Source organism: Schistocerca gregaria, chromosome 5 (genome assembly GCF_023897955.1).
Source record: "Schistocerca gregaria isolate iqSchGreg1 chromosome 5, iqSchGreg1.2, whole genome shotgun sequence".
NCBI lineage: Eukaryota > Metazoa > Arthropoda > Insecta > Orthoptera > Acrididae > Schistocerca > Schistocerca gregaria.
This window is the reverse complement of record NC_064924.1, coordinates 139,451,712-139,477,432: the sequence shown is the minus strand read 5'-3', so window position 1 is coordinate 139,477,432 and position 25,721 is coordinate 139,451,712. Positions and strand designations below refer to the sequence as shown.

At 35.2% G+C, this 25,721-nt stretch overlaps 1 protein-coding gene across 7 annotated transcripts in view; it reads right to left on the bottom strand.

The window, feature by feature from the left end:
• The window catches only part of LOC126272899 (cytochrome P450 6k1-like), a 136,907-nt gene that overhangs the window by 67,240 nt on the left and 43,946 nt on the right, over positions 1-25,721 (bottom strand). For all 7 annotated transcript variants that reach the window (XR_007549277.1, XR_007549276.1, XM_049976157.1 and 4 more), the window contains one exon: positions 20,719-20,957. Coding sequence is in view for 5 of the 7 variants with exons in the window: in XM_049976157.1 (XP_049832114.1) it covers positions 20,719-20,957 (239 nt within the window). In the remaining 2 variants the exon portion in view is untranslated. The remainder of the gene's footprint in view (positions 1-20,718; positions 20,958-25,721) is intronic.

The window sequence follows — 25,721 nt, the reverse complement described above, 5'->3', positions numbered from 1 at the left end:
AGACCATAACAACCAAACAACCATATGAAACAATGAATGTACCTGCAGTATTATGTTTTAAACATAGTTTAGAGCATGTGGAGTCATAAACATTGGGATGCGCGAAACTTTCTGCTACCCATTCTTAAAACGGTGCGGAAATCACCCAAAAGTGTACTGATCCTGTGTCTGACGATGGGAGTACTTAGCTACTTCGAGCAATCTGTAACTAATGCAACCACCATAATTAGAGTTTTGAATCTTAAATCATGTGGGTTCTGCATGACTGACTTCAAATATTTAACTCGTTAACTGATTTCTAAAGTAATCATCGATCTGAAGCTGTTTTATACGCTGAGGTGACAAGTCATTGGACAGCGAAATGCACATATACTGATGGTGGTAGTATCGCGTACACAAGATATAAAAGGGCTGTGCATTGGCAGAGCTGTCATTTACAGTTACGTGATTCATGTGAAAAGGTTTCCGAAGTGGTTATGGCCGCACCACAGGAATTAACAGACTTTGAACGCGGAATGGTAGTTGGAGCTATGGGACACTCCATTTCGGAAATAGTTACGGAATTCAATGTTCCGAGGTACACAGTGTCAAGAGTGTACTGAGAATACAATTTCAGGCATCAGTTCTCCCCACGGGCGACGCTGTGGCCCACGGCCTTCACTTAATGACCAAGAGCAAAGGTGTTGTGTTGGGTTGTCAGTGCTAACAGACGAGCAACACTGCGCGAACCACAGAAATCAATGTGGGACGTACGACGAACGTATCCGTTTGGGCAGTGTGGCGAAATCTGGCGTTAACGAGCTGTGTCAGCAGACGACCGACGCGAGTGCCTATGCTAACAGCACGACATCGCCTGCTGCGCCTTTCCAGGGCTGGTGGCCATATTGGTTGTCCATAGACCGCCGGAATACTGTGGCCTGGTCAGGTGAGCCCCGATTTCAGTTGGTAAGAGCTGATGATAGGACTCGAGTATGTCACAGGCCCCACGCAGACACTGACCCAAGTTGTCAATAAGCCACTATGCAAGCTGATGGTGGCTCCATAATCGTGTGGGCTTTGCTCACGTAGAGTGGTGTACGTCCTCTAATCCAATCGAACCGATTATTGACTGGAAATGGTCACGTTCGGCTACATGGAGTTCATATGCAACTATTCATGGACTTCATGTTACCAAACAATGATGCAATTTTTATGGACGACAATGCGCCACGTCACAAGGCCGCAGTTGTTAGCGATTGGTTTGTAGAACATTTTGAATAATTCGAGCGAATGATTTGACCAATCATAGAGCCCGACATGAATGTCAGCGAACAATTATGGGACATAATCGAGATGTCAGTTCGTGTGCAAAATCATGGATCGGGGACAGTTCCGCAATTATAGACAGCTATAGAGGCAGCATGGTTCAATAATTGTGCAGGGGACTTCTAACGACTTGTCTAGTCTGTGCCACGTGGAGTTGCTCCCGACAACGAGGGAAAGGTCAGACACGATATTAGGAGGTGTCCCATGACTTTTGGCACCTTATTGTACATTGAAGTCCTATTCCTTAACGAATCAGGGATGGGGTTAGTGATATCTCAGGATCACTTCAAAGGCAAATTTTCATTTAAGTAATCACTTTAATAACATTGTGCAGCATCATGAATTATCTTTAGCCTGTGTATGAAAGAGGCAGTTATTAAACTCAGAGCAGATCAGAAAGAGGTGTAACAATACATGGCCAAAGATCAGATTCGTTAAAACGTGGCTGTGACAACTGTCCCAGCTGGGAGCGAAAAGATCTTAAATGGATAAGGGTTATTTGGGGAGAACGTAATATTAAAATAATTAAGTCCAAAACAGAAAAAGAAGAGGAAGCCAAAGTTCGAGTTAAATTACGTATCTAACGAGCAAACTGAGAAAGTCATCTCAGTTTCTGATTTAGAAAGTAAGATCAGCATGGATAGATGGAATAAAGCAAAGGCAGAAGCAGAATTACTCAACCAAAAACTACCTTCAACAAGAATAAGATAATCTTAATTTCAAGAAGCAACAGCTAGGAAATCAGGAGAAGTCTTTCAAATTTCGCGTTTGGAATCTGGCATTTTGTGGCTGTGAAAACTGAACTCTTGCTACTGGGGAAGAGAGATAAGGCTTGCCAGCCACCGATCGACTTCAGTGCGGATGCACTCAAATTGCCCAAACTCTTACGGGAATCGGTAGATTGACTGCCACGAGGAATGAGTATGATGGGAAGGGGCACTACAAATGTAGTGTGTGGACAGAAAGTTGGAAAGTGTGGGTCTCATGGGAAGTGTGCCAGAGATAAGTCCCTGCAGTCGCACTATCTTCTGTGTCCTTGGTGGCTCAGTCGAGTAGAGACTCTGCCATGTAAGCAGGAGGTCCCAGGGCTAGTCCCAGTCGGAGCACACGTTTTCAACAGTCCCCGTTGATATCCATCAATGCCTGTAAGTAGCTTAGAGGTCTAACTTTCATTATAATTTCACATATGGGATGAGACAGAACGACGAAGTCTCTCCAGATTTCAGAGCCCAACATTGCTACTTTGTCAGGTTTTCCCTCTTGAGGAAGAATGGGCTAACACTGGTCGACAGACATTCAGACACCAAAGTGAAAATGTCCTCAGTAGAGCTTAATCATCTTAAACGTGAAGGGTGGACAGATCCTATATTAATAAACATTTTCTGATACATCTCATAAAGTAGGGTACTATACAATCGAACAAGAAATCTCTATTACCCATTCATCCAAGTGCATTTCATTTTCATTAAGATCGTATGATATTACCTACTGCAGACTGTTGATTGATAGATTTGTCTCTCTGAATAACACTACACATTCACCATTGCACATCTTGATAAACAACCCTTCGTTTTCGAATAATTTTTGCATTTTAATTCCATGTTTCACTGACACCTTGTAGTACACACTGCTTCTTTACTTTTCTATACTATCACACTGCAAGTTTTGAAAATGATATATATTTTACAGATAACACCACAGGCTGTTTTTACTCTTCTGTTTGTATATTGTTGCTGCTCGTTATGTCATCATCTTCAACTGCCGTAAACAGAAAGACTCGTCCACTAGTTCTATGACTTCATTGTTAATGTGTTTGCTTTTTGGAGTACGCAATATACATTACTGTAATCTTACTGTATTCACTCTTCAGGATTATTTTCGAATTTCTCTAGTTGTTCCATTCGCTTATTCATTTGTAAACTTCATCCGCTTTAGAGGCAAACACTACATTATCATCAAAACGAAAGTGGTTTGTTATCTTCCATTAGCACATATGCCTTCTTCAATTCTACCCCCCCCCCCCCCACCCCTCCCCCATTTTAAGGATATAAAAAACCTCTGTATAGCTGCTGAAAATAGTTTCAGTCACATGGAATCTTCTTAACTGCCTCCTCTTTCAATCCTGATTTTTTTTTGCTATCTTCATTATGTACAGTGAAAGCGGCATTGACATATATATTATACAATGTAGTAAAATGAATCAATCAATGCCTTGCTTCTGCAAGACTGTTTTACTGATTCTGTCGAAATATAGTCACTATTTTATCTTAAAATCTATGATTCGCAGACAAAGTGGTAAGTCATACTACTAGTATATTTAGAACAATTGTTACAAAGAAGTTTTTTTAAAAATCTAATAAATCCTTTGTTCATAAATTAAAAGAAAAATGGCGTATGTGTGGGACGAATTTAAATCTGATAAAAATATTATTAATAAACCAAGAAAGGGATAATTTTTTCTAATTTACTAACTTTCAGTTACAATTCTACATTGTGAATCATACGTTAAATACATTTCATCATAGTTATGCAATTATATCATGAGGTGTATATCTACATCTACATCTACATGATTACTCTGCTATTCACAATAAAGTGCATGCCAGAGGGTTCAATGAACTACCTTCAAGCTGACTCTCTACCGTTCCACTCTCGAACGGCACGTGGGAAAAACGAACACTTAATTTTTTCTGTGTGAGCCCTGATTTCTGTTATTTTATTGTGATGATCATTTCTCCCTAAGTAGGTGGGTGCCAACAGAATTTTTTCGCAATTGAAGGTGAAAACTGGTGATCGAAATTTCTTGAGAAAATACCGTCGCAACGAAAAACGCCTTTGTTTTAATGATTGCCACTCCAATTCACGTATCATGTCTGTGACACTATCTCCACTATTTCGCAATAATATAAAACGAGCTGCCCTTCTTTGTACTTTTTCGATGTCATCTGTCAGTCCCACAGTGCATAGCAATACTCCCAAATAGGGCGGCCAAATGTGGTGAATCAGTCTCTTTAGTAGACCTGTTGCACCTTCTGAGTGTTCTGCGAACAATATTTGCTTTGCTCCACCTACAATATTATCTATGTCATCGTTACTTACAACATATGAGTAATTACATTTCTTTTCTGTGCTTAAGGCATTCATTCTTCTAGATATATTGATTATATAGATAGATTAATTCTGAATAAAATTGAATGGACTTAAATTTACATCATTATTTAATCATGGTATTTTTTAATCATGGTAAAAGCATCACAAGCTTTTAAAAAGTTATTTGGTGGGTTAAGATGCCATAACTTTTGCGGTTTGATTTCCTCCATTTTTAGATGGGTATTTTACAATTTAACATGATCGAATAAAGAAGAATCATGTAACTGCTTACTCTTTTGATTAATTTGGTGAAATAACAAAATGCATATCATATTCAACAAAATTATAACAATTATTAAGATCTAGTTCAAATTGACTTATTCCATTTAATCCAAGTGATTCAGTTGTTTCAGTTAAAAAAGTAATTGGAATTCTTGGATTTTCAGCCTTTCTTGTTCTAGTTAAAGCAGTTATTTTGGTTCATATTTAATGACAGCAACACGGATTTTCATACTTTTGACAACAATTTTCTCTTCCTTTGGAAGTGGGCTATTATCATTTTTAGTAATCCACAAAGAATAGAATCCTCTTGATATTTTCTCGATCTCCAAGTGCAAATTACAGTTAAAAGTCCATCCAAATTTTTTTCTTTTAAACTGATAAAAAGTTCACCAAATAATTCTAATGGTTAAAGTACTACATTTTGTTTCTTTTCAATTTTACCATTCTTAAGAATATATCCTTGCATAGTTCAAGAATTTGACACAGATGAACTTAATTAAAAATATAGTAGATGGAGAAATAAGTGGATGTTCTGTTCTAGATAATATGTAGTTTCGTTTCTAAATTCTAATAACATAAAAAATTTTAAAATATAATTATCAATTAGCTTAATAATCGATTTAACAACATACTCTGAAAAGTCTCTACTGCCAGTGTGAGTAACATCAAATGTCATATAAAGTTGTGAACAATTAGAATGAATCCATCCATTGCGAATATTAATATTAATTTGTTTCTCTGTCAGGAATATTTAAATTATTTTTGTCTTCTCATTATCAGGAAATGACAAAAAGTGGTACCTCTTAATTTTGTTCATGATTTATTGAGAAAAAAAATTATTACTGCTTTTTAAAATTTCTGTTAGACAAGCAGTATTGAAGACAATCAAATTATCATTGTTACAAGTTATATTAATTATTAAGTTTTGAATAGAATCGAAAATTGGAACATTTACAGGATAATTTCTCACATTTTACCAATAGATTCCAATGAAGGAATAATATTAGTTTCTCTATGAAAATGATGTTTACATTTAACAAACATTCCATCAGCTAAATAAAAATTAATATATTTAAATCAAATAGAATAGTTTTAAGAACATTATTAGCAAAAATTTTTATTAGCTTTAATAATTCGATTATTAAATCCTAAAATTTGTCCAACAGTATCTTCTTTGTCCATTAACAAATTAATATCACTAGTAACTCTGTTTAAACTTTTGTCTTCTTTATTGGGTATATTAGGTTTTATCGATTTAATAAACAAGTGAAAATTTTTTGAACTATGTTAAACAACAAGAAATTCAGAAATTCTATCGTTTCTTTGTTAGTATATAATTTATTAACTTTTGTAGTAATATTTGGAGTTACAAACTCGAATAAACACATTTTTATACATCTTTCTTATTGGAACAGTTGTGTTTTGGCCAGAACAGTTGGATTACCACTCAGTTGAAATAATTTACTCATTTATATTTAAAAAATTATGTAAATAAAAATCACACTGGTAAATCAAAGTAAGAATTCCTGAAAAAATTGAAAAATAAACAAAGTAAACTTTTGGATAATCCTTGTGGTTGCGGAAAAATTTCATTAATTGTTGATAATTATGTTATGGATCGTTAAATTAGAATTATATTACTCGAGTGTATGTTTATTCTAGAAGTTTGGAATCAGCCAAATACCAAAAATTTATAAAAAATATATGTAAACATGTTTTTATCATGAAATTATGCCATTAGATGAAAGTGAAAAAAATTCATTTGTAGTTTTTGACAATTTCTTTCTTGGAAACCAAGACATAGGTAGAGGCAATTTAAGTTTGTTTTACTTAGCTCAAACTTACTCAAAAATACGAAATCGATTGGTTAGAGATAATCCAAATATTTAAAATATTTCCAGCCAAGATGACACACATTTGAATCATATTTATAACGAATTTCTTATTTGGTGACACATAATTATATGATTTTAAATAAATATGTGGTAAATGTCGAAATATAGGTTATGATGTTTTTTTTACGACAGATCTTTACATAAAGAATCAATAACAGTAAATGCTGAGGTAATATGAAGAATTTGTTGAACATTAAACATAAAAACTTTTAGCATATACATGTTGAACACAAGAACATTCACTATAAACACCTGAAATGTAAATGTTAAATATTAAACAAGATTCATTTTTTTATCCAGAATAAATAATTTTAAAATATGAACGAGGGCTTGTTAAAAAAGCTAAACGTAATAGAAAGGTAAAAGAACCTTTAAAAGGAGAGTTTAAAATTGGAAAAATCACCCAAGAGCCGAATACTAAAAGTTGTAAAAATATCAATCAGTTACTTATCAAATTAAACAAGTAAAACAAGATACAAATGTTTAGGTGATTCTGTTTTGAAAGCCATTGAAGACAACAGAATAGCTAAAAAACACATATTTCTGTGTAATAAATATTAATTAGTTGGTTTTAACCATATTCCAACGATCACACAATATGATAGTGATAAAAGAGGTTACACATTAAGGGAAACAGAAATATATAATTTGTTAAATAATTATAAAAGAGAAAGAAAATTGAAACACAAATATATTTAAAAAAAGTATATCAAATAATGACAAAATTTATCAGTCATAGTGAAAATATTGTGTCTGGATTGTGACCTGTTGATGTTTTTAATTCTATTGTAAAAAACCAGTTGAATTCAATGGTGATAAAAATTTAAAAAATGGTGAAAAAGGATATAAAGGTGCTGGTTGTTTCATGAATCTTTTAACTAAAAAACAAATTACTACAGATGATGTAGGTAATGAATTTGATTCTCATAATCAATCCAATTTCCTACAATTTTAATTGACTCACATGCTCTATGTTCTGATAGTAATCTGAATAAAATTAACTCAACTGAAGGAAATAAATATTGTTATTAGATGAAAACAATTGTTGAAGACTATTTTCCTCCTTTTTCATAAATATATCTAGGTCATTCATCAGCAAAGGTTTAAATATTTGCTGAAGATTTAATTAAAAAATATCAGCATAGCAACTGAATATATTTGGATGAAGGATGTTTGCCAATTATTGATAGATTATTAGTAATTCATGAAGATGATTTATCAGGGCATAAAAATTATTAGAGTAAAGAATTGGAATACCTAAAATGTTAAAATAAATTCAGAAACATTATTGTTAATTATCCAAAATGAATTACCCACTGAATTAGATTTCTGGGTAATTTTCCACACATGTTTTGGAAAAGTGAAAAAAAGGAAAAGGATTATTTAACACTTTAGTTAATAAATTACCACTTGAAAGGGATTTATCTGGTGAAAGTTATTGTGGCTCAGGAACAGAATTGGAAGAAAGAAAAACCAGAGATGATAATAGAATTAAAACCATTAGATGAAACTTTTAAACAACCTGATACTACTTATAGAGATAATAAAGAATGACAAAAAACACATAAAGCAGATAAGGAATTCAATTATTTGGTAAAGAAAATATGGTGAAAACTTAGCTTCAACTGCAGTTAGAGGAAATGTATGTAAAATGAAAATTACGACTTGTATTAAATGTTCATGTGAATTATTAAAAAAAGTTTATTGCATTATATATATCTATATAAATGAATAACTGTAGTACTGATTATACTAATCTACCAAATGCCAAAAGAAAACCAAAATCGATTGAAGTTAAACTGAATAATGAAGCTTTAAATAGTGGTCATCAATTTTTAACTGGTGCACAAAGAAAAGACATAAAAAATTTGTGGAAATGTAATTGTTATATTAGGTGCTCCTGTTGTGAAAAGTTATTGACTATTTACTCAACAGAAGAGAAGCAAAACGTGAAGGTGAAATTTTACCATTATTATTAGTTCTATTACCAAATGTAGCAAGTATTGGTTCACTCTCAGTTGAATATTATTTCCTTCCAATCATATTAGTAATCATTGGTTTTTAATTATATGAACAAACTTAAAAACATCATTTTATACATTTGGAGGAAATATCCCAACACAACTTGTCAATTATTTAGAAAAAACGACTTGTATTATAATATCGATTGGATACGAAATTTTAACGACTATATTTGTGGCCGTTTGTATCTATTTGTTTCAAGACTATTAGCTTTCTATGCATTATAATTTTAATGATATTTAAATTTAATAAATGGACAATTTTGGAAATAAGATAGACAACAACAAATCAATGGATAATTAAAAATTAGTTAGCATCCATTGAATCATTTTATGTAGAATCAATACTTGATTTAAAAACAGAAAATTTATTTAATTAATTTCATAAGAAGTTATATAACATTTTTCAGGTAAGAAAAAAGTATTGATTTTAAAGATAGATGAATTGTAGATATAAAAGAGCTAGTAAGTAGTTACAATGCTGTCACTTAACAATCCTTACAAAGAATTGTAGGTATAAAAGAGGTAGTAAGTAGTTATGATGCTGTCACCAAACAACACTTACAAAGAATGTTACAAAACCTGAACATACATTTACTTTAATGCAGTTGTACAATTACGTTAATGTAACATATTTTAATGAAAAGATTAGTCAAGTCAGTAGAACTTATCTATAAAATTACTTTAGGAATAAGAAAATTAAAAACCCTTTGTCTACTTATTTCAGAGAAACAGTTCCTGTTAAATCTGTTTTTGTTGATATGAAATTAATTATATGTGGTGAAATAATTTAATTGATTTTTTTCTATATAAAAAGATAATTCGTTTCAGATCTACTGTTTGAAGTGTAGAAAGTTTACCAAAACAAATAAGGCTCATAGATTAACAACTAATTATAGAATATGACAAATTCATGGTATTTGTTCATTTTGTTATACTAAAAAGGGTATATCTGACAAAATAATTTGTTGATAAAGGATGAAATATTCATTTAATAAGCATTAATTAATTACATAAACAAATAAGAAAATTTTTTATAGAAAAAATTTAATTCCTTTTGGAATAGATTATTTGTCACAAGCTGATTTAGCAAAAATGGATTTCAGAAAATGGAACTGAACTTCAGAAATAAGTATTTATTACCTGATACAGATGTATTTTTCAAAATTAGCTTGGGATATTGTGCTTAAAGATAGAACAGGTGAAAATATAGTCGATTCTTATGCAAAAAGTGCCAAGTCGCGAAAAAAATTATGATATATAATAAAGAATATCAAGAGGTAAAGCAATTAATATTGATCACTGTTGAACATGCAGTGTTGAACATGCATCTGTTGTTGAAACATTTAATAAAACATTAAAAGAAAAATTGCAGAAAAAATTGACCTCCACGGAAACTATAAATGGGTTGACTGAATTAAAAATCTTGTTAATGAATATAAAAACACAAGACATTTAACAATAAAAATTAAACGTAAGATGTAAACAATCAAAATGAAAAAAATTATTGATTACTGTTTACATGACAAATGTTTGAAATACTAATTCAAAATACAATTGGTCATAAGAAAATGGAAATTAAAAGGAATTTTCTAAAAAGGATATATATATAATAAACTGGTCAACAGAAATTTTTGACTCTGAAGATACTATTCATTCGTAACCAAACACGTATCAATCAATAGGTTTAAATGGTGAAGATATCAATAGATATTTTTTGAAAAAGGACTATTGAAAACAAATATTGGAGATGTTTATCTTGTTGAAAAACTTTTAAATAAGAGAGGTAATACAGTATATGTTAAATGGCTAGGTTTCGATAATTCACACAATAGTTGGGTAAAAAAGTAGTACATTTTTTAAAATGGTTTAAAAATTTTATATGGAAATGGAGATAGTCATTGAAAATTTGAATATGTTTAGCATTGAATATAATATACTTCATGCTTATTGTTTTATTGAAGATTAAAGAGTATATTTTGATATTCAAATAAAGGGTTAAGAAATACGATTTACTGTCGGAATTATTTGAAAATTTTAAATTTGAATTAATGGAATCAACTGGTTTTAATGGGTTTTGTATATAAGATGTATAAAAATCATTACAAATTTTGTTTAAAATTTAATTTCAAAAGATAATGGCAATTTAGGTTTAGGTTTCAAGACCCATTTGCTAGATTAGTTACTTCATCATACAATTGTTCTTGTGAAAAATTATTCAGTGAGTTGAAATAATTTCGATGGCAAAAAATTTTTAAAGTTTCTTACTATCAATGATATAAAGTTGAAGAATGTGTTACATAATGAAATTCTTATAAATTCTTCACATTTTGAATATTTCTAATAATATTTGTTTTTCAACATTTTTAACTTGTGATTAAATAACATAATAATCACAATCAGAATTATAATCGTGTAACCTTAAAGTAACATAAATAGAACTTCAATTTTCATCAGTAAATTGGGATTCACCATTTGGAAATAAAGTAGTTATTTGTTCGTTTCTTTCGTGTAGTATTTCTAAAGTTCTATAATATATTTCTTCTGATTTTTAATGTCATCATCATTAATTTTATTTAGATTTTTAAATGAATTATATGACCTTCATACATGGTTTTACATTAATGTTTATCTTATATTCTCTGTAGCTTCTTACTGAAGGTAAAACATAATGAGTAGTCCATTTTTCCGAATTCAAAATTAAATTGTTACCCACATTTGCTCATAAATTTTACTAATTTTTCTTTTGTTTGTAAGACATCTCCAAGACACCTATAAAATTTTCTGATATCATACAATCATATTTGGCAATATTGTTTCCAATAGTTCGTTTTGTGTTGTTATATTCTAAAATATCTGCAAAGAAGTGAACTGTACATATATATTTTACTGTGTAGAATAAAGGCTAGAAAATTAATCGTAGTTTTTGTTTTTGTGTAAGTGCTGAGAATATCCTTGTGCAGTGCGGCTTCCTAGTGTAAATTTTCCCTCCTCCAGATAGCCACATCGCCCATGGCAGGACCCAGTTGAACAAGTGACCATTGACTAATCGGTGTAGCAGCACGCACAGGCTGAGAGGATGCACAGCATAGCAGGAGCAGGGCGTCTGTGATAATCTCTAAATTAATTTAGTCTTTGCTTTTTGTTCACATGCTTCTACAAAGATGTGAAATGTACATGTGTATTTTACTGTGTAGGCTAGTGGTTAGAAAATTCATTGTAGTTTTTGTTGTTGCATAAGTCTTGTGAATATCCTTGTTTATGGCTGCTTCCTAGTGTAAATTTTCCATGTAGAGAAAGTTATTTCTGTTTAATAGCTTACAGTCTCAGAAGAGTATAGTGAGAAATCTGCACACCATCTTTTAGTGTAACTTTATTCTCCTTTGGTATATTTTCAATCTCATTAGCTCCAATTGAGACCTGTCCACAAACAGCTGGAAGCTGTGTTGGCTACTGTCGACAACCTTCTAGCTCATGCTGAAAGCTGTGGTGATGTCGGGGTGCCAGTGACGAGACCTTCGACACCTTTGGTGCCCCTGGAATCCCATGGTCACCCAGACATCACTGCGGCTTCCAATACATACACCTGACATGTTCGTCTTCACTCCAGAGTAGGTGTCAGACGGTGGTGGGTTCGCATGTCACTGGGTGGAAGGCGAAAGAGGGAGCACGCCATGCAGCTAGCTCCCTGTCTTGGAAACAGGTGCGAGGTGCTTCCTAGTGTTGATGATAACTCTTAGGCACCATTGGAAGACGCTCCTGTTGGGCCATCAATCAATTTTCCTGCCCAGTCCAGACAAACATAGAGGGTATGTCATTGGGAGCTCCAATACTAGGGGAGTGATGGAGCCCTGCAGGGAGATAGCAGGCAAGGTGGGAAAGAACTCGTATGTGAATTCAGTGTGTTTGCTGGGATGTCTAATCTGTAGTGTGGAGGAGGCCTTGCTGGGACATGTTGGCATGAATGCTGCCTGGCACTGGGATTCCAAAGCCATCCTCGGCTCCTTTCGTCGGCTGGCTGGTTTGGCGAAGGCAACTAGAAACGCACACAGGGCGCAGGCTGAGCTGTCTGTTTGTAGCATCGTGCCCAGGGTCTAAACCAGAGGCTCAGATGGCTCTGCAATGGTGCCAGATGTGAATTTCTCGACCTCCATGATCAGGTGCTGAATTGTAGGGTTCCCATTAAAAAATAGGTCAGGTGTGCACTATACTCAGGAAACAGCTACTAGGGTAGCGGGTTACATGTGTCATGCAAATAGGGCTTTTTTATGTTAGAGGACCCCTCCCTTGGGAGCAAAGACGATATGCCTGTCAAATCAACCACAGTGACCTCAGAGAATTTTGGTCCTCGCAGATCAGAGATATAAAAGATTAATGTGACTTTAGTAGGCTGCAGGAGCATCCAAGGAATGGTAACCGAATTAGTATCGCTTACTAAATGTTATAATGCACATATAGTATTGGGAACTGAAAGCTGCTTGAAAACAGATATCAATGACAACAAAATGCTAACTTCTGACTGGAATGTTTATCGTAAGGATAGGTTAGTCAGAAATGGTGGTGACGTGTTTATTGCAGTAAAAAAATTGATAAAATGTAGCGAGGTTATCACGAATCCCTAATGTGAATTAATCTAGGTGAAACTGAGTATCAAAGAACGGTCACTAATAGATGATTGGATGTTTTTATCGACCACCTAGGTCGAAATCTGTAGTTGTAGAGCGCTTCAGACAGAACTTTCAGAATATCATTAGTTATTTTCCTCATTATGTCGTTGTAATAAGGGGTGACTTCAATTTGCCAGCTACAGTTTGGGAGTGTTACGCCATCAAAACTGGTGCTGAAAATTACCTTCATCAGATAGTTAGAGAACCAACGAGTCTTAGACTTCCTGGCAACAAACAGACTTTAAGTTATCGAATCATATATGAAGAGGGAGGTAGCAGTGATCATAAGGCTGTGACAGAATCTATGATCCTACAACGAATGTTAAGAAAGGTGGGATGATTTATTCCCTCAGGAAGGGTGACACAACACAAATTTCAAAATATCTCAGTAGTCAGCATCAAATACTCGGTGATGAAGACGAAGATGTGGAGAACAAATGGAAAATATTCAAAGTCATCGTTCAATATGCCCTAGACAAGTATGTTCCATGTCAGGTTTTAAGGGATAAGAAAGATCCATCATGGCTTAACAGGTATGTCAGAAAAGTGCTATGAAACAAGGAGCACTTCATCTAAAATTCAAGAAAAGTAAAAACCTGTCTCACAAATAAAAGTTGAACGAAGCAAAAATGAGTGTAAAGATAGCAATGTGAATGCATTCAATGATTTTGCAAGTAAGGCGTTGTCAATCGACCTGAGTAAAAACCCTAAAATCAGTGAGTCAAAATGGTCTATTCATTCTCTCAGCGATCTCATCGGCAGCAAAACGGAATATCACAGAGAGAAAGCCGAAATACTAAATTCGGTCTCGCAAAGTTGTTTCACCATGGGAGATCTAACAGTCCCTCCTTTCAATCGTTGTGCGAACATCGAAGTGGCAGATATTGAGATAACTGATCGCAGAATTTAAAAGCAGCTATAATCGCTTAGTAGAGATAAAGCTTCAATACCAGATGAGATACCTATAATGTTCTATAAGGATTATGTGGAAGAACTTGCTCCCCCTCTAGCAGTTATTTATCATAGATCGTTTGGGTAACGAAAGGTACCTAATGACTGGCAAAAAAAGTGCAGGTCATACCCGTTTTCAAGAAAAGCCGTAAGAGAGATCCACAGAGTTATAGACCTATATCATTGACGTAAATCTATTGTGTAATTATGATGTTCTATGAAAATGAACATCTCCTCAACATGGATTCTGCAAACAGAGATCCTCCAAAACACAGCTCGTTCTGTACCTTCATGTGATCCACGGGACTTTCTTGCAGACAGAACTCAACACGTCGCTCTTAATGGGACTAAATCGCCAGATGTAAAGGTAAAGGCAATATATGAAGTACTATAGGTAAGTGTGATGGGACCATTGCTGTTTACAATATATATATATATATATATATATATATATATATATATATATATATATATATATATATATCTGTGTATGTGTGTGTGTGTGTGTGTGTATGATCTCGTAGAAAGCGTCAAATGCTCTTTAAGGCTATTTGCAAATGACACAGTTGATTATACCAAAGTAGCAATGCCAGAAGATAGTAAGAATTTGCAGAACGACCTGCAGAGAATTGATGAATGGGGCAGACTCTGGCAGCCCCTGAAATGTAACATATTGGGCATACTTAGGAAAAGAAATCTATTACTGTACATTACCATTGATGACAAACAGCTGGAGACAGCATCTACGGTAAAATATCTGGTCATAACTATCGAAACTGACCTTAAGTGGAATGACCATATAAAAACCGTATAAAACAGATAGTAGGGAAATCAGACACCTGAATCTTAAGGAAGTATAACTCTTCCACGAAAGAAATGGCTTATAAGGCACTTGTTCACCCGATTCTTGAGTATTGTTCATCTATCTGGAATCCGTATCAGGTCGGACCGATATAGAGAAATCCAATGAAGAGCTGCATGTTTCGTTACGGGATCTTTTAGCTGGTGATTTGATTTAAACATATCTGTTAATACTTAGAGAAACTCCTGCTCTAATTTCTTTTTCTATAAATAAAATCAAATCTTAATCGTCTAATAAAAATAATTAAACTTTTGTCATTATAATGTAGAATCTCAAGCTAAACCAGGAGCTGTAAAATACCAAGATGGATGGAGTTTATAAGATTTAATACAAGTATCTCTAAAATTTTATGAAAAAATCTGCTAAAATTAAAATGTCAGGGTTATTATGCAATCTTGTACACTCATCTACATTTTTTATATTTTTTTAAATACAAGTATCTCTAAAATGTTTTGAAAAGATTCTGCTAAAATTAAAATGTTAGGTTTATTATGTAATCTTCTACACTCATCTACATTTTTAATATTTTTTTAATACAAGTAAATCTAAAAAAAATTTGAAATAATCTGCTAAAATTAAAATGTCATGTTTATTATGTAATATTGTACACTCATCTACATTTTTAATATTTTTTAATACAAGGATCTCTAAAATTTTTTGTAAAAATCTGCTAAAATTAAACTGTCAGGTTTATTATGTAATCTTGTACACTCATCCACAGTTTTAATATTTTTTTCCAAACTGTTAATGCATGACTATAACCTTCATCAGAAATATTTTCTTTATTAAATCTCAAATGAAAACATTCTTTATTAGATAACTTTAATTCTTGTAATTTTTCCTCAGACTCCATTTGTTTGTAAGAATAAGCTCCTATTAAATTATTAAATGTAAGTGTTCACCTTAAGAATATTAATACTTGAAGCCATAAAATTAAATGTTTCCAAAAATTTTTATGTCAATGCATCTTCAAGCTTTTACTGAATAAATACAGTTTTGATCATTATTTGATATAGTATTAATATCTCCTTGAGCTACTGCCAATTCTTTAACAGATAAATTATCATTGTAATTTGTTAAATTATGAAAATAAACTGGAATAAATTAAGTATTATGATACTTAAGATTATAATCAATGATAACACTTCCTCGATATTTTCCTGTTAAATGATCTCTTACTTTTTTCTCATTTAGCAAATTCATTTTCACATATAAAGCAAGTTTTTAAATTTTGGAAAGTTACTTTATCTTCACTTGTTACTAACCTTGGTACATTTTGGTCATATGTTTAAACATTAATTGAAATATGACTTCTTTCCCAAGTTTGGAATATCTGAAAATGAAAGTGGAAAATTTATTTTCACTTTTTAAATAATTGCATCTTATTCTTTTCCAACGTTTTTATTGTTTCAATCTCTTTCTCCATCATGATCTATTTGATAAACAACTGATGTTGCTGAATAATGAAAACATTTTTGGTCTTTGTTGTTCTCATTGATTATAGCTTTTAAACATAAATTTCTTTTTCTAAATCGATATAAGAAAAACCCGAAATTGGTTTGTGTTTGTTAACACTTAATTCTGAAATATTTGTATAAAAATAAAGACTGACATGAATTTTTTCTCTTCATTTCTTCCATTTCAATTAATAGTTTATTAGTTGATTTTTATTATAATAAAACTCCATTAGTTCTTTAAAATTAAATCTTCTATTTCATCTTGTTTCTTAAAATTAAAATTAGTTTCATATTAGCATTAATTACTCTTATTTCTATTGCAATATTCTTAAATTTAGTGATTACTTCTTTTTCAATTTGATTAACAATTCTTGCAGCTCAACAATGTTATCAACACTGTTAATTTCATCAGCTATTATCCTAGATTTAAAAGTAAACCTTTTCTATTAATTAGTGTAGGTAATCATAAATATCATCATCTAAATAACTGAACCTGAAAAATTTTTCATGTGGTTTTTGTATGATTTCTTGACGGTTTTGAAAATAGTTCTCATTACCGATATTTTAGAATTACCCTCAGTTGTATTCATAATATCGAGTAATGGTTGTTTATAAGGTTTCATATATTTTTGTAGATTTTACAAGACTTGAAAGATTTTTTATTGAAATTGTTATCATTATTATTAATCTAGTCCTCAGTTCTATCGACAAGAGACTTTAATTATGTTTATTAAGTTTGGAATACTTTTTTAATTTTTTGTTTTACAGATTTCAAGAAGTTCTTTTAAAGATTTTTTATTTATTTTATTATCATTATTGTTAATATTGTCAATAGGGTTTAGAATAAGATCAGTAGTTTTTTTTAATAAGTGTAGAATGATTTTTTATTGTTTTCATTTTACAAATTGATTGAAGTTCATTTATAGTTTTGTATCTTAGTTCTCGCTTCTTCATTTCTTTCATATCAAAATAATCAGTAAACTCCTCTAGATTTTGTGTAGTTAACGTTTGAATAACGTGTTTCTTTACAATAATTTCCTAAATCTGCATAACTTAATATACATTTGTCTTTGCAATAATACGTAATTCAGTTTTGGATTACATTTTGTTTTGATTTTTTTATGTAGAAAAATTTAGATTTTCAATAATTTAAACGTTTTAGTTGAAATGTACCTATCAAAAGTTTCAGATGCCAATATGGATAACACTCTACCTTGAAGATATTATTTACAAAAAAATTATTCGATTTCTGCATTTTAAAATGAAATTCGTTTGTTGTAATAGATAAATTTTTGATTGTGGAATATAGCAAAACTGTAATCTTATTTTTAAATCGAAATTTTTTAAGGAAATATGCTCTTTGCGCCAGGAATGCCATAAATATACTATACATACTCATTTTTTGTTCTGTAATTTAGCCCACAAGTTGTGAAAGATTCACTGTGAAATGTCTACCTCTAAAACCAGATTTTCGGTTTTCTCAATACAGTATAACGTTTTCTTTGCAGTTGGTGATAAATGTTGTGACCATGTTATACATTAGAGACGAGTCTGAGAGGTACTCAGTTATTAATCTTACCTATCATCTTTCTTGTGAAATCAATTAATTATGGAGATTTCCAGTTTCACACAGCTGACTTCAACCACAGACATTCTACAAAAAAAAAATTTCATGAATTTTCCTTGTGTTTCTTTGCTTCCAGCTGCTATCATTTCTATCAAAACACCAATGCCTCCAAACTAATTTTCTTATGTCCCTCATGGAATGACGTTATACACATCAACCAGCAGTGATTGACATATGTCATCTTAATTACTATTAACTGTATTTCTTATTCATCATTGTAGCCATACAAACATTCAAAGAAACTTCCAGTGGTTGCACAATTGTTCATTATTGTGCAGTCAGCCATTGCAAAAGATGAAATGTGGTGTCTAGTGATCCTAACTTTCTGCTTTGTTTCCTTCGAAAATTTGTAGTTTTCAAAAATTTTCTTTACCAAATTTCCTATACATCTTCTGACTCCCTACATTGTTCAATTGAGCATATTCAAATTATAGATTTCTTGGGCCACACGGGATAGCTGTGCGGTCGTAGCTGCCTTGTGATCTGCGCGGCTCCCCCCTCAAAGGTTCGAGTTTTCCTCATGGATGGATGTGCGTTGTCTTTAGCGTAAGTTAGATAAAGTAGTGTGTAAGCCCAGAGAACGATGACCTCATCAATATGGTCCCACACTAACTTAACACAAATTTTCAAATTTCATAGGTTGCTCGATATTCTCGCCTTCTCTTTAGTAACGATTTCTTTATCTTTTGGTTTCCTTGTAATTTCAAGACCTTTTCTCTGTGCATAAGTAGTAGTGTCACATAATTATCCATTTAATGTATGTCTACATAAACGTCGTTTTCTAAGATGCAGAACATATTCTTTAATTTAACCTGGTATACCTGCCTGTTCGTAAATAAATTCCGATAATCTACAAATCTGACCTCCTGTTCTCAAGTTTCTTTGTATCTCATGCCTTACGAGTCTTTCATTGCGATGTGCTTCAGAATGGCCACACTCTTTACGATTTGTTTATTTTTATGATATACAGGTTTTGGTTACATTTGGAGAGTCCATTTTCTGTTTTGTTCTTGAAGGATGTGTTAGGGATGCTTCTGTCGTTCTTCTCTACATATTTACTGTTGTTTCTAGTATCATATCTGATATTTATCAATAAGTAATCGTTATTTAGTTTTTGACCTGTTTTCGCCATAAAATCCTCTCTTCTCACCTAGTGCTTGAGTTTTCTGTAATTTAACAGCTTCCAAGACTCTCTGCAGAAGTCCTCAACCCTCTTATTAAATGTGTGTGTGTGTTTCTGCAATAGCTTCCAGATGATATCTGTAGTTTATCTGTCTGCCTGAGATTCGTTCAGTATTCATAATATTGTTTTCAATTTTCTTGTTTAGAATAAAACTTCACATCTATTTCTTCTCTGCACTATTTGCCTATAGCTAAATAAATACAGGGTAATTTTTCTGAATGGACACAAACAACTGGAAACGATTACTGAAGCAGCACAAAAGATTACAGACGTATTGCTGGAAATGCATTCTAAAGTAGATACACATAAATGAAGGGGAAGATAAAAGATCTTCGACAGTGGACCTGTTTTCAGAACTGGGTAGGTGACCTGTCAGCATATGGTAACCGAGAGGAACGTGTGGAAAGTTCCTCTGAGTTTTGCCACTGTCTGTACTACTTACAACGCCTTTAGGCCTACAGAGTCTGCATGGCAACAGTTTTGTCGCTGGTTCATCGGAAAGGCCTCCACGGCTCTGGAATTTCTATCATCTATTCTATTCACAGACATGGCTGCTTCAACGAGGGGTGGTATCGCGAATCTTCACAACACTAGTCTGTAGCCTACAGAAAATCCCCATGGTGTGCTGTCAGCGAACCACCAGCACCAAGTCAGTCTGGATGTGTGGGCAGAGAAGATTGGCGACCACCTTGTGGGACCAGTCATACGTCCAGAAGGCCTCACAGCCGAGTCATATCTGCACTTCCAGCGTCTTGTACTTGGCTTTGTGCTTTTGGTGGTGTGATGTGTCGCTAGTACATGGTGGTGCTCCAGATCACTGCCCACTTCAGTGTGGAGCTAAAACACTGTACAGTCAAAACAACACGACCTGCCTGTTGAATTGACATGTGTATCATCCCTGAAAACCATACTGTCAAAAATCTTTTATCACTACCTCTCCTAGGATGCTTTTCCAATCATGTGCCCACATGACGTTTTTTCTTCCTTATCCTCTGAAGGATCGTTTCCTGCAGTTCCCCCCTCTATACAAATCACCTTCTATACTGATTTTAATTTTATTTGGTCCTTAATTTTTCACCAGCCACAAATATAGGCAACTCAAACTACATTCCCAGTTCCTGGAACAAGTACGTGGGCGCAGAACCATTGGAGCAACGTGGTCTATCCAGTGCCCAGAAATCTAATTCTATCGGGACCAATAACCTCTTAAGAAAATTCAAATAAATTCAAATTGGTATGTTCCTTCCTCCATGTAACACAATACTGTGTGGAATAAATGCAAACTGTAAACCAGTCAAGGGATTTAAAGTAATTTCAGAGTACTATAGACGACTGACGTTTCCACGAGGACAGCTGCCACTGCTGCGGTGCCACTCACCTTGAACATGCCCTTGAGCTTGCCCGACGTGAACGCTGGCGTAAGCTTGATCCTCAGCTGGCGCCACTTGATGCCTGTCAGAGCGAACAGGTGCCTGTTGAGCGGCTCCTCCTCGTCGAAGAATATCCCCCTGTCGTGGAAAGTCGCGAAATCCTTTATCAGCACTTCTCTTATCAGCTCAGGGTCGCGGATGAGGAGCATTGGACGATTGAATCCGTAAAATCCAACGTATCGCGCCCCTGGAAACGGAATTATCATTAGAGCTATGAAAACCTTGACATAACAAATCGCCACAAGATGAAAAGACAAGTAAACGTTACATCAAAACAATTATGACATCTTCACATTACATGGGGAATTGATCTGATGCAATTACATTTTCCTGGAGACATACCGAACCTAAATCTTATCTTTCATAAGGACAGAAGCTGAAGTAGGGAATTAAAATTTGTGAAGTAAACGTCACATCAAAAGAACTTCGGTGTCTTCGCAGTACAAGAGGGAATTGATCTGATGTAATTACATTTTCCTGGAGGCTTTTTGAATCTCAACCTAATCTTCGATAAAGATAGAAGCAGAAGTAATGGATTAAAATTTGTGCCAAAGCCAGGCCTATATTTGTGTTTTAAGAAGGGAAAACTCAAGATGGCCTGAGATATGAAGTTTGTGTTAGGACTACAATGGTCCGTGCAGGTGTATCAGCCACAGTGTAATTGCTGGTATAGCAGACAGCACATCTGCCTAGTAAGTAGAAGTCCTGGGCTCAAGGCCAGGCCTCGGCACAAATTTTAATTCATTGCTTCAGCTTCTATCCCTATCGAACGTGGAAGAATGTTGCTTGTGGAGAGGGAAATGTACAGCGGAGCTCCACTGCGACCGAAAGTGGGTACAGATCCCTCCGATCGCGTAGACAACTGAAATTACATTATTGCTGAAGCATTCATGATCTATCTCTGTTCTATATGTGGAAGATGCTGTAATGTTTCGACAATATGATTTACGTAGTCTGCAGCATTACGACTCACTGGTTGGTCCTTTGATATTCAGTAGCAAACGCGTCTGGAGGACTCTAATATTAATGTCACGGCTACACACAAGCTTGCAATTCGAGAAAGGTGTTTCAAGGATATCTGTAAGTTGCATACGTTGTGCTCATGGCCAGTTTGTGCATGCGGCAAAGTGGATTCAAAAGCGCAATGACAAGACGGAAAGTACCAAATCAAGACGTCAACACTGGTCTTCATAAAGGTAACCAGATTTCCTAAACAAAGCGACACCACAGTGCTGGAAGACACATTCGGAGGAACATAGTTCAAGGGCACAGATCGAATGATATCGTGTCCCATTGTCTGTCAAACTAGACCACTGATGTGTGTAGCGTGTAACAATCTGACACACACTGCCTGACAATCAGGGGAACCAGCCAGGAGAAATGATCGGATGTCAGTATATCTTTGTGCACATATGCATCATCAACAGTCAAGTAAATGATCAGAGTTGCAATTCTCTGTTACAGAATAACCACTACATTGTCCTAAAAGTAAACTCCACTCGAACTGACCATGAAGCCCCAGAGTTGCAATTCTCTGTTACAGAATAACCGCTACATTGTCCTAAAAGTAAACTCCACTCGAACTGACCATGAAGCCCCAACGGTACCGACCGGCGCCGTGTCATCCTCAGCCCACAGGCATCACTGGATGCGGATATGGAGGGTCATGTGGTCAGCACACCGCTCTCCCGGCCGTATGTCAGTTTACGAGACTGAGTACAGTGTCCTGACGTTTGTATCTAGTGTTGTTAGCTGACTCGGCTCCGTATACAGGGCCAAGAAAAATTTGCTCACTCGCATTTCGCAGCGGGATTCCTCACATACCAGGAACACAAAAATGTCTGCCACAAAATTTCTCCCAGCGAATATTTCGGACAGTAAATGGAATTTAAAGATTGCTATCTGGCAACACTGTAATCACGTGTATGGTAACACTCTCTGTCAGGATATAGAAGAAGTGTTGTGCGATTTCTGCAGTGGCTAGCGTTTAGAGTTAGCATGCAGGAGGTCGAGGATTCGATTCTGAGCCAAGACTTGTTTGTTTTTATTTGCTGAAAGTGGTCTGCGTGGTACAGTATGTGGTGTCTTAATCGTCACACAGCGATTACAGTGAGTCTTCTACAAAACATCTGCAGTTATGTATTACGAACACAGATATGGAAGTACAATCGTTTCATTGGTCTCCTTTTAAAGCCTTCTGCACGTCACGGGCGCGAATTGTTTCGCATCACTGCATCTACCAGATCCCAAAATTTTTGTGTGTACCCTCCCTAATGGTCCCCATCGATTAATACGACCTATTAGTTTTGCCACATTCAGGCCCATTACATTTTGTTAGGGCTCTATATCACCAATAGGGATAGCAACATGCTTTGCAAATAATTTCAATGGGACCATTGGGAGAGGGTACACAGAAAACAGGTTTGGAATCTAATAGATGCAGTGATGTGAAACAATTCACCTCCACGACATGCAAAAAGCTTCTTTAAAAGATGACCAATGAAAACGATTGTACTTGCATTTGTGTGTCCGTAGTATATAATTCCAAATATTTTGTAGAAGACCCACTGTAAGCGCTGTATAATGATTAAGACGCCTGATACCGTACCACGCAGACTGCTTTTGGCAAATGAAAATAAATAGGCCTCAACCCAGAATCGAACCCTCAACCTCCTGTGTGCTAACCCAAAAGGCTATCAGTTGAACCAACTGCACAGCACTGGTGTGTCTGCTGACTGAGGTAGTTACGGTATATGTGGTTACAATCTTACCAGATTTCCAATCTTTAACATCCATTTACTGCCCGAAATAAGCGCACGACAAAATTTTATGACAGAAATTTTTGTACTGGCAATATGTGGGGAATTGCGCTACAAAGACCAAGTGCGCGAATTTTTCTTCTCCCTGTACAACGGGCGTCAACAGCAACAGACGCCGAATGATCAGCGTGAAGAACGTGGAGGTGCCGTGTGCTCAGCGTTCTCAGCACCTGACAGAGGTTGAAAAGAGTCTCATTGTGGGGTCTCTATCTGGCCAGCTCGTCGAATTGCATAATATCCAGAGCTGTGGGGTCTTCAGATTTGATGGAGCCCCCATTGTTGGACAGCACGGGAACGTCATCGTCAAGGTTTTGGTCGACCACGTCTCACCACTACAAGGAAGAATGGCCGGACTGTGTACCAAACACATTGCGACTCCTCAACATCTGCTCCTGATGTATGAGGACAAGAAATGAACTCCCTCCGACAGTCTTTGTCATCGCACAACACTGGCTAGAGACTGGCATCTGCAACAGAATGGAACTACCGAACCAAGCGTAGCATGGCGTTAACACCAAAAGGCTGGGTTTGGAGTTGTTTCATGAGCAGGTAGACTGGACTATTGCCGAATGACGTCGCGTTGTATTCGGAGATGAATCGCGCTTCTGCAGTACGCTAGAAGACCATCGTCGGCGCGGTGGCGTCCGGAGGATGTGGGTCTTTCTTCCAATGGTTCAAATGGCTCTAAGCACTATGGAACTTAACATCTTAGGTCATCAGTCCCCTAGACTTAGAACTACAGGGTAGCGCACGAAATGTGTTACCATTTAGTTTTTGAATATAAACTTTATTGTCAATACAATCTGAAAGGAATATATACTACAAAGAAGAGCCGTCCATGGAGATTTGTTCTAGCTCAGCACATGCTCAATATGTCCACCATTTCGCTTCCTAACTTCCTTCAAACGAACACTGAAGTTAGTGATTACCCTACGGTACATATCTTCCATAATTTCACTGCAAGCTTGAAGAATAAGTCATTAAATCACGTGGACGTTTCGGGAAAAATTTTTCCTTTAGGTACCCCAAAGAAAAAAAGTCACATGGATTGAGGTCTGGACTATGGGGGGGGGGCAATTTTGTCCGTCATTGAAGCGACCTGGAAACCTGAGTGAAATAATCCGCATGTCGAAATGCTCGTGTAAAAACTCCAACACAGTGTTTGCAGTATGTGGCCTTGCTCCATCTTGCATGAACCACTGCGTGTTGAAGGGCAAGGCAGTAGCAAGAAGCTGTGGAATGAAGCTGTGGAATGAAGCTATTGTGAAGCATGCTCAAATAACGTTCGCCGTTCACAGTTTCTTCAAAGAAAAATGGTCCAATAAGTCCGTGACTGGAAAATGCTGCCTACGCTGTAATCCTCGGAGCATAATGTTGTCATTCATGAAGCACTTCTGGGTTATCAGTGGCCCAAAAGCGTACATTTTATTTGTTAACCACACCATGTAAATGAAAATGCGCCTTGTCTGAAAACCAAACGTTGTTGAGAGTTTCTTTTCCATCCTCCGCCCACTGAGCAAACAGTAGTCTCTGCTGCTTGTGTTCTTTAGTGAGCTTCTGTGCACAGGTCATCTGGTATGGGTACATATGGAGGTCACTTTTAAGAATGCGTTCAACGGAGCGTCTGGATATTCCCAGGTGCAGTGCTGCCTTTCTCCACGATTTCCCGGGACTTCTCTGTACAGCAACTCGTACCGCTTCAATATTTTCCGGCGAACAAACAGGCTTAGGCCGAGGTCGCTTTGCTTCCAATGCTGTTCCTTCCTGTACAAATTTATCCTACAACATGTGGATGGTCTTCTTGCAAGGGACGCATGGTGTGTTAAACTGTTGTCGAAAACGCCTCTGAGTCACAACAAGGCTTTTCGTTTCATGAAAAAGTAACACAATTGCCGATCGTTTCTGTGTCGTCAGTCTTCCATTGTCAGCCATTGCTGCTTACTAGTCTCCTAGCGGCAATATCGTGAATTACACATCATTTCGTAACTCATTTGTTTTTCCAAGCTCTGCTGGTACTGCTGTAGAGATCCCAGCGGGATATCTAATGTGCGCCGTAAATTGTGAAAGAAACAAATGGTAACTCATTTCGTGCGCCACCCTCTACTTAGACCTAACTAACCTAAGGACATCAC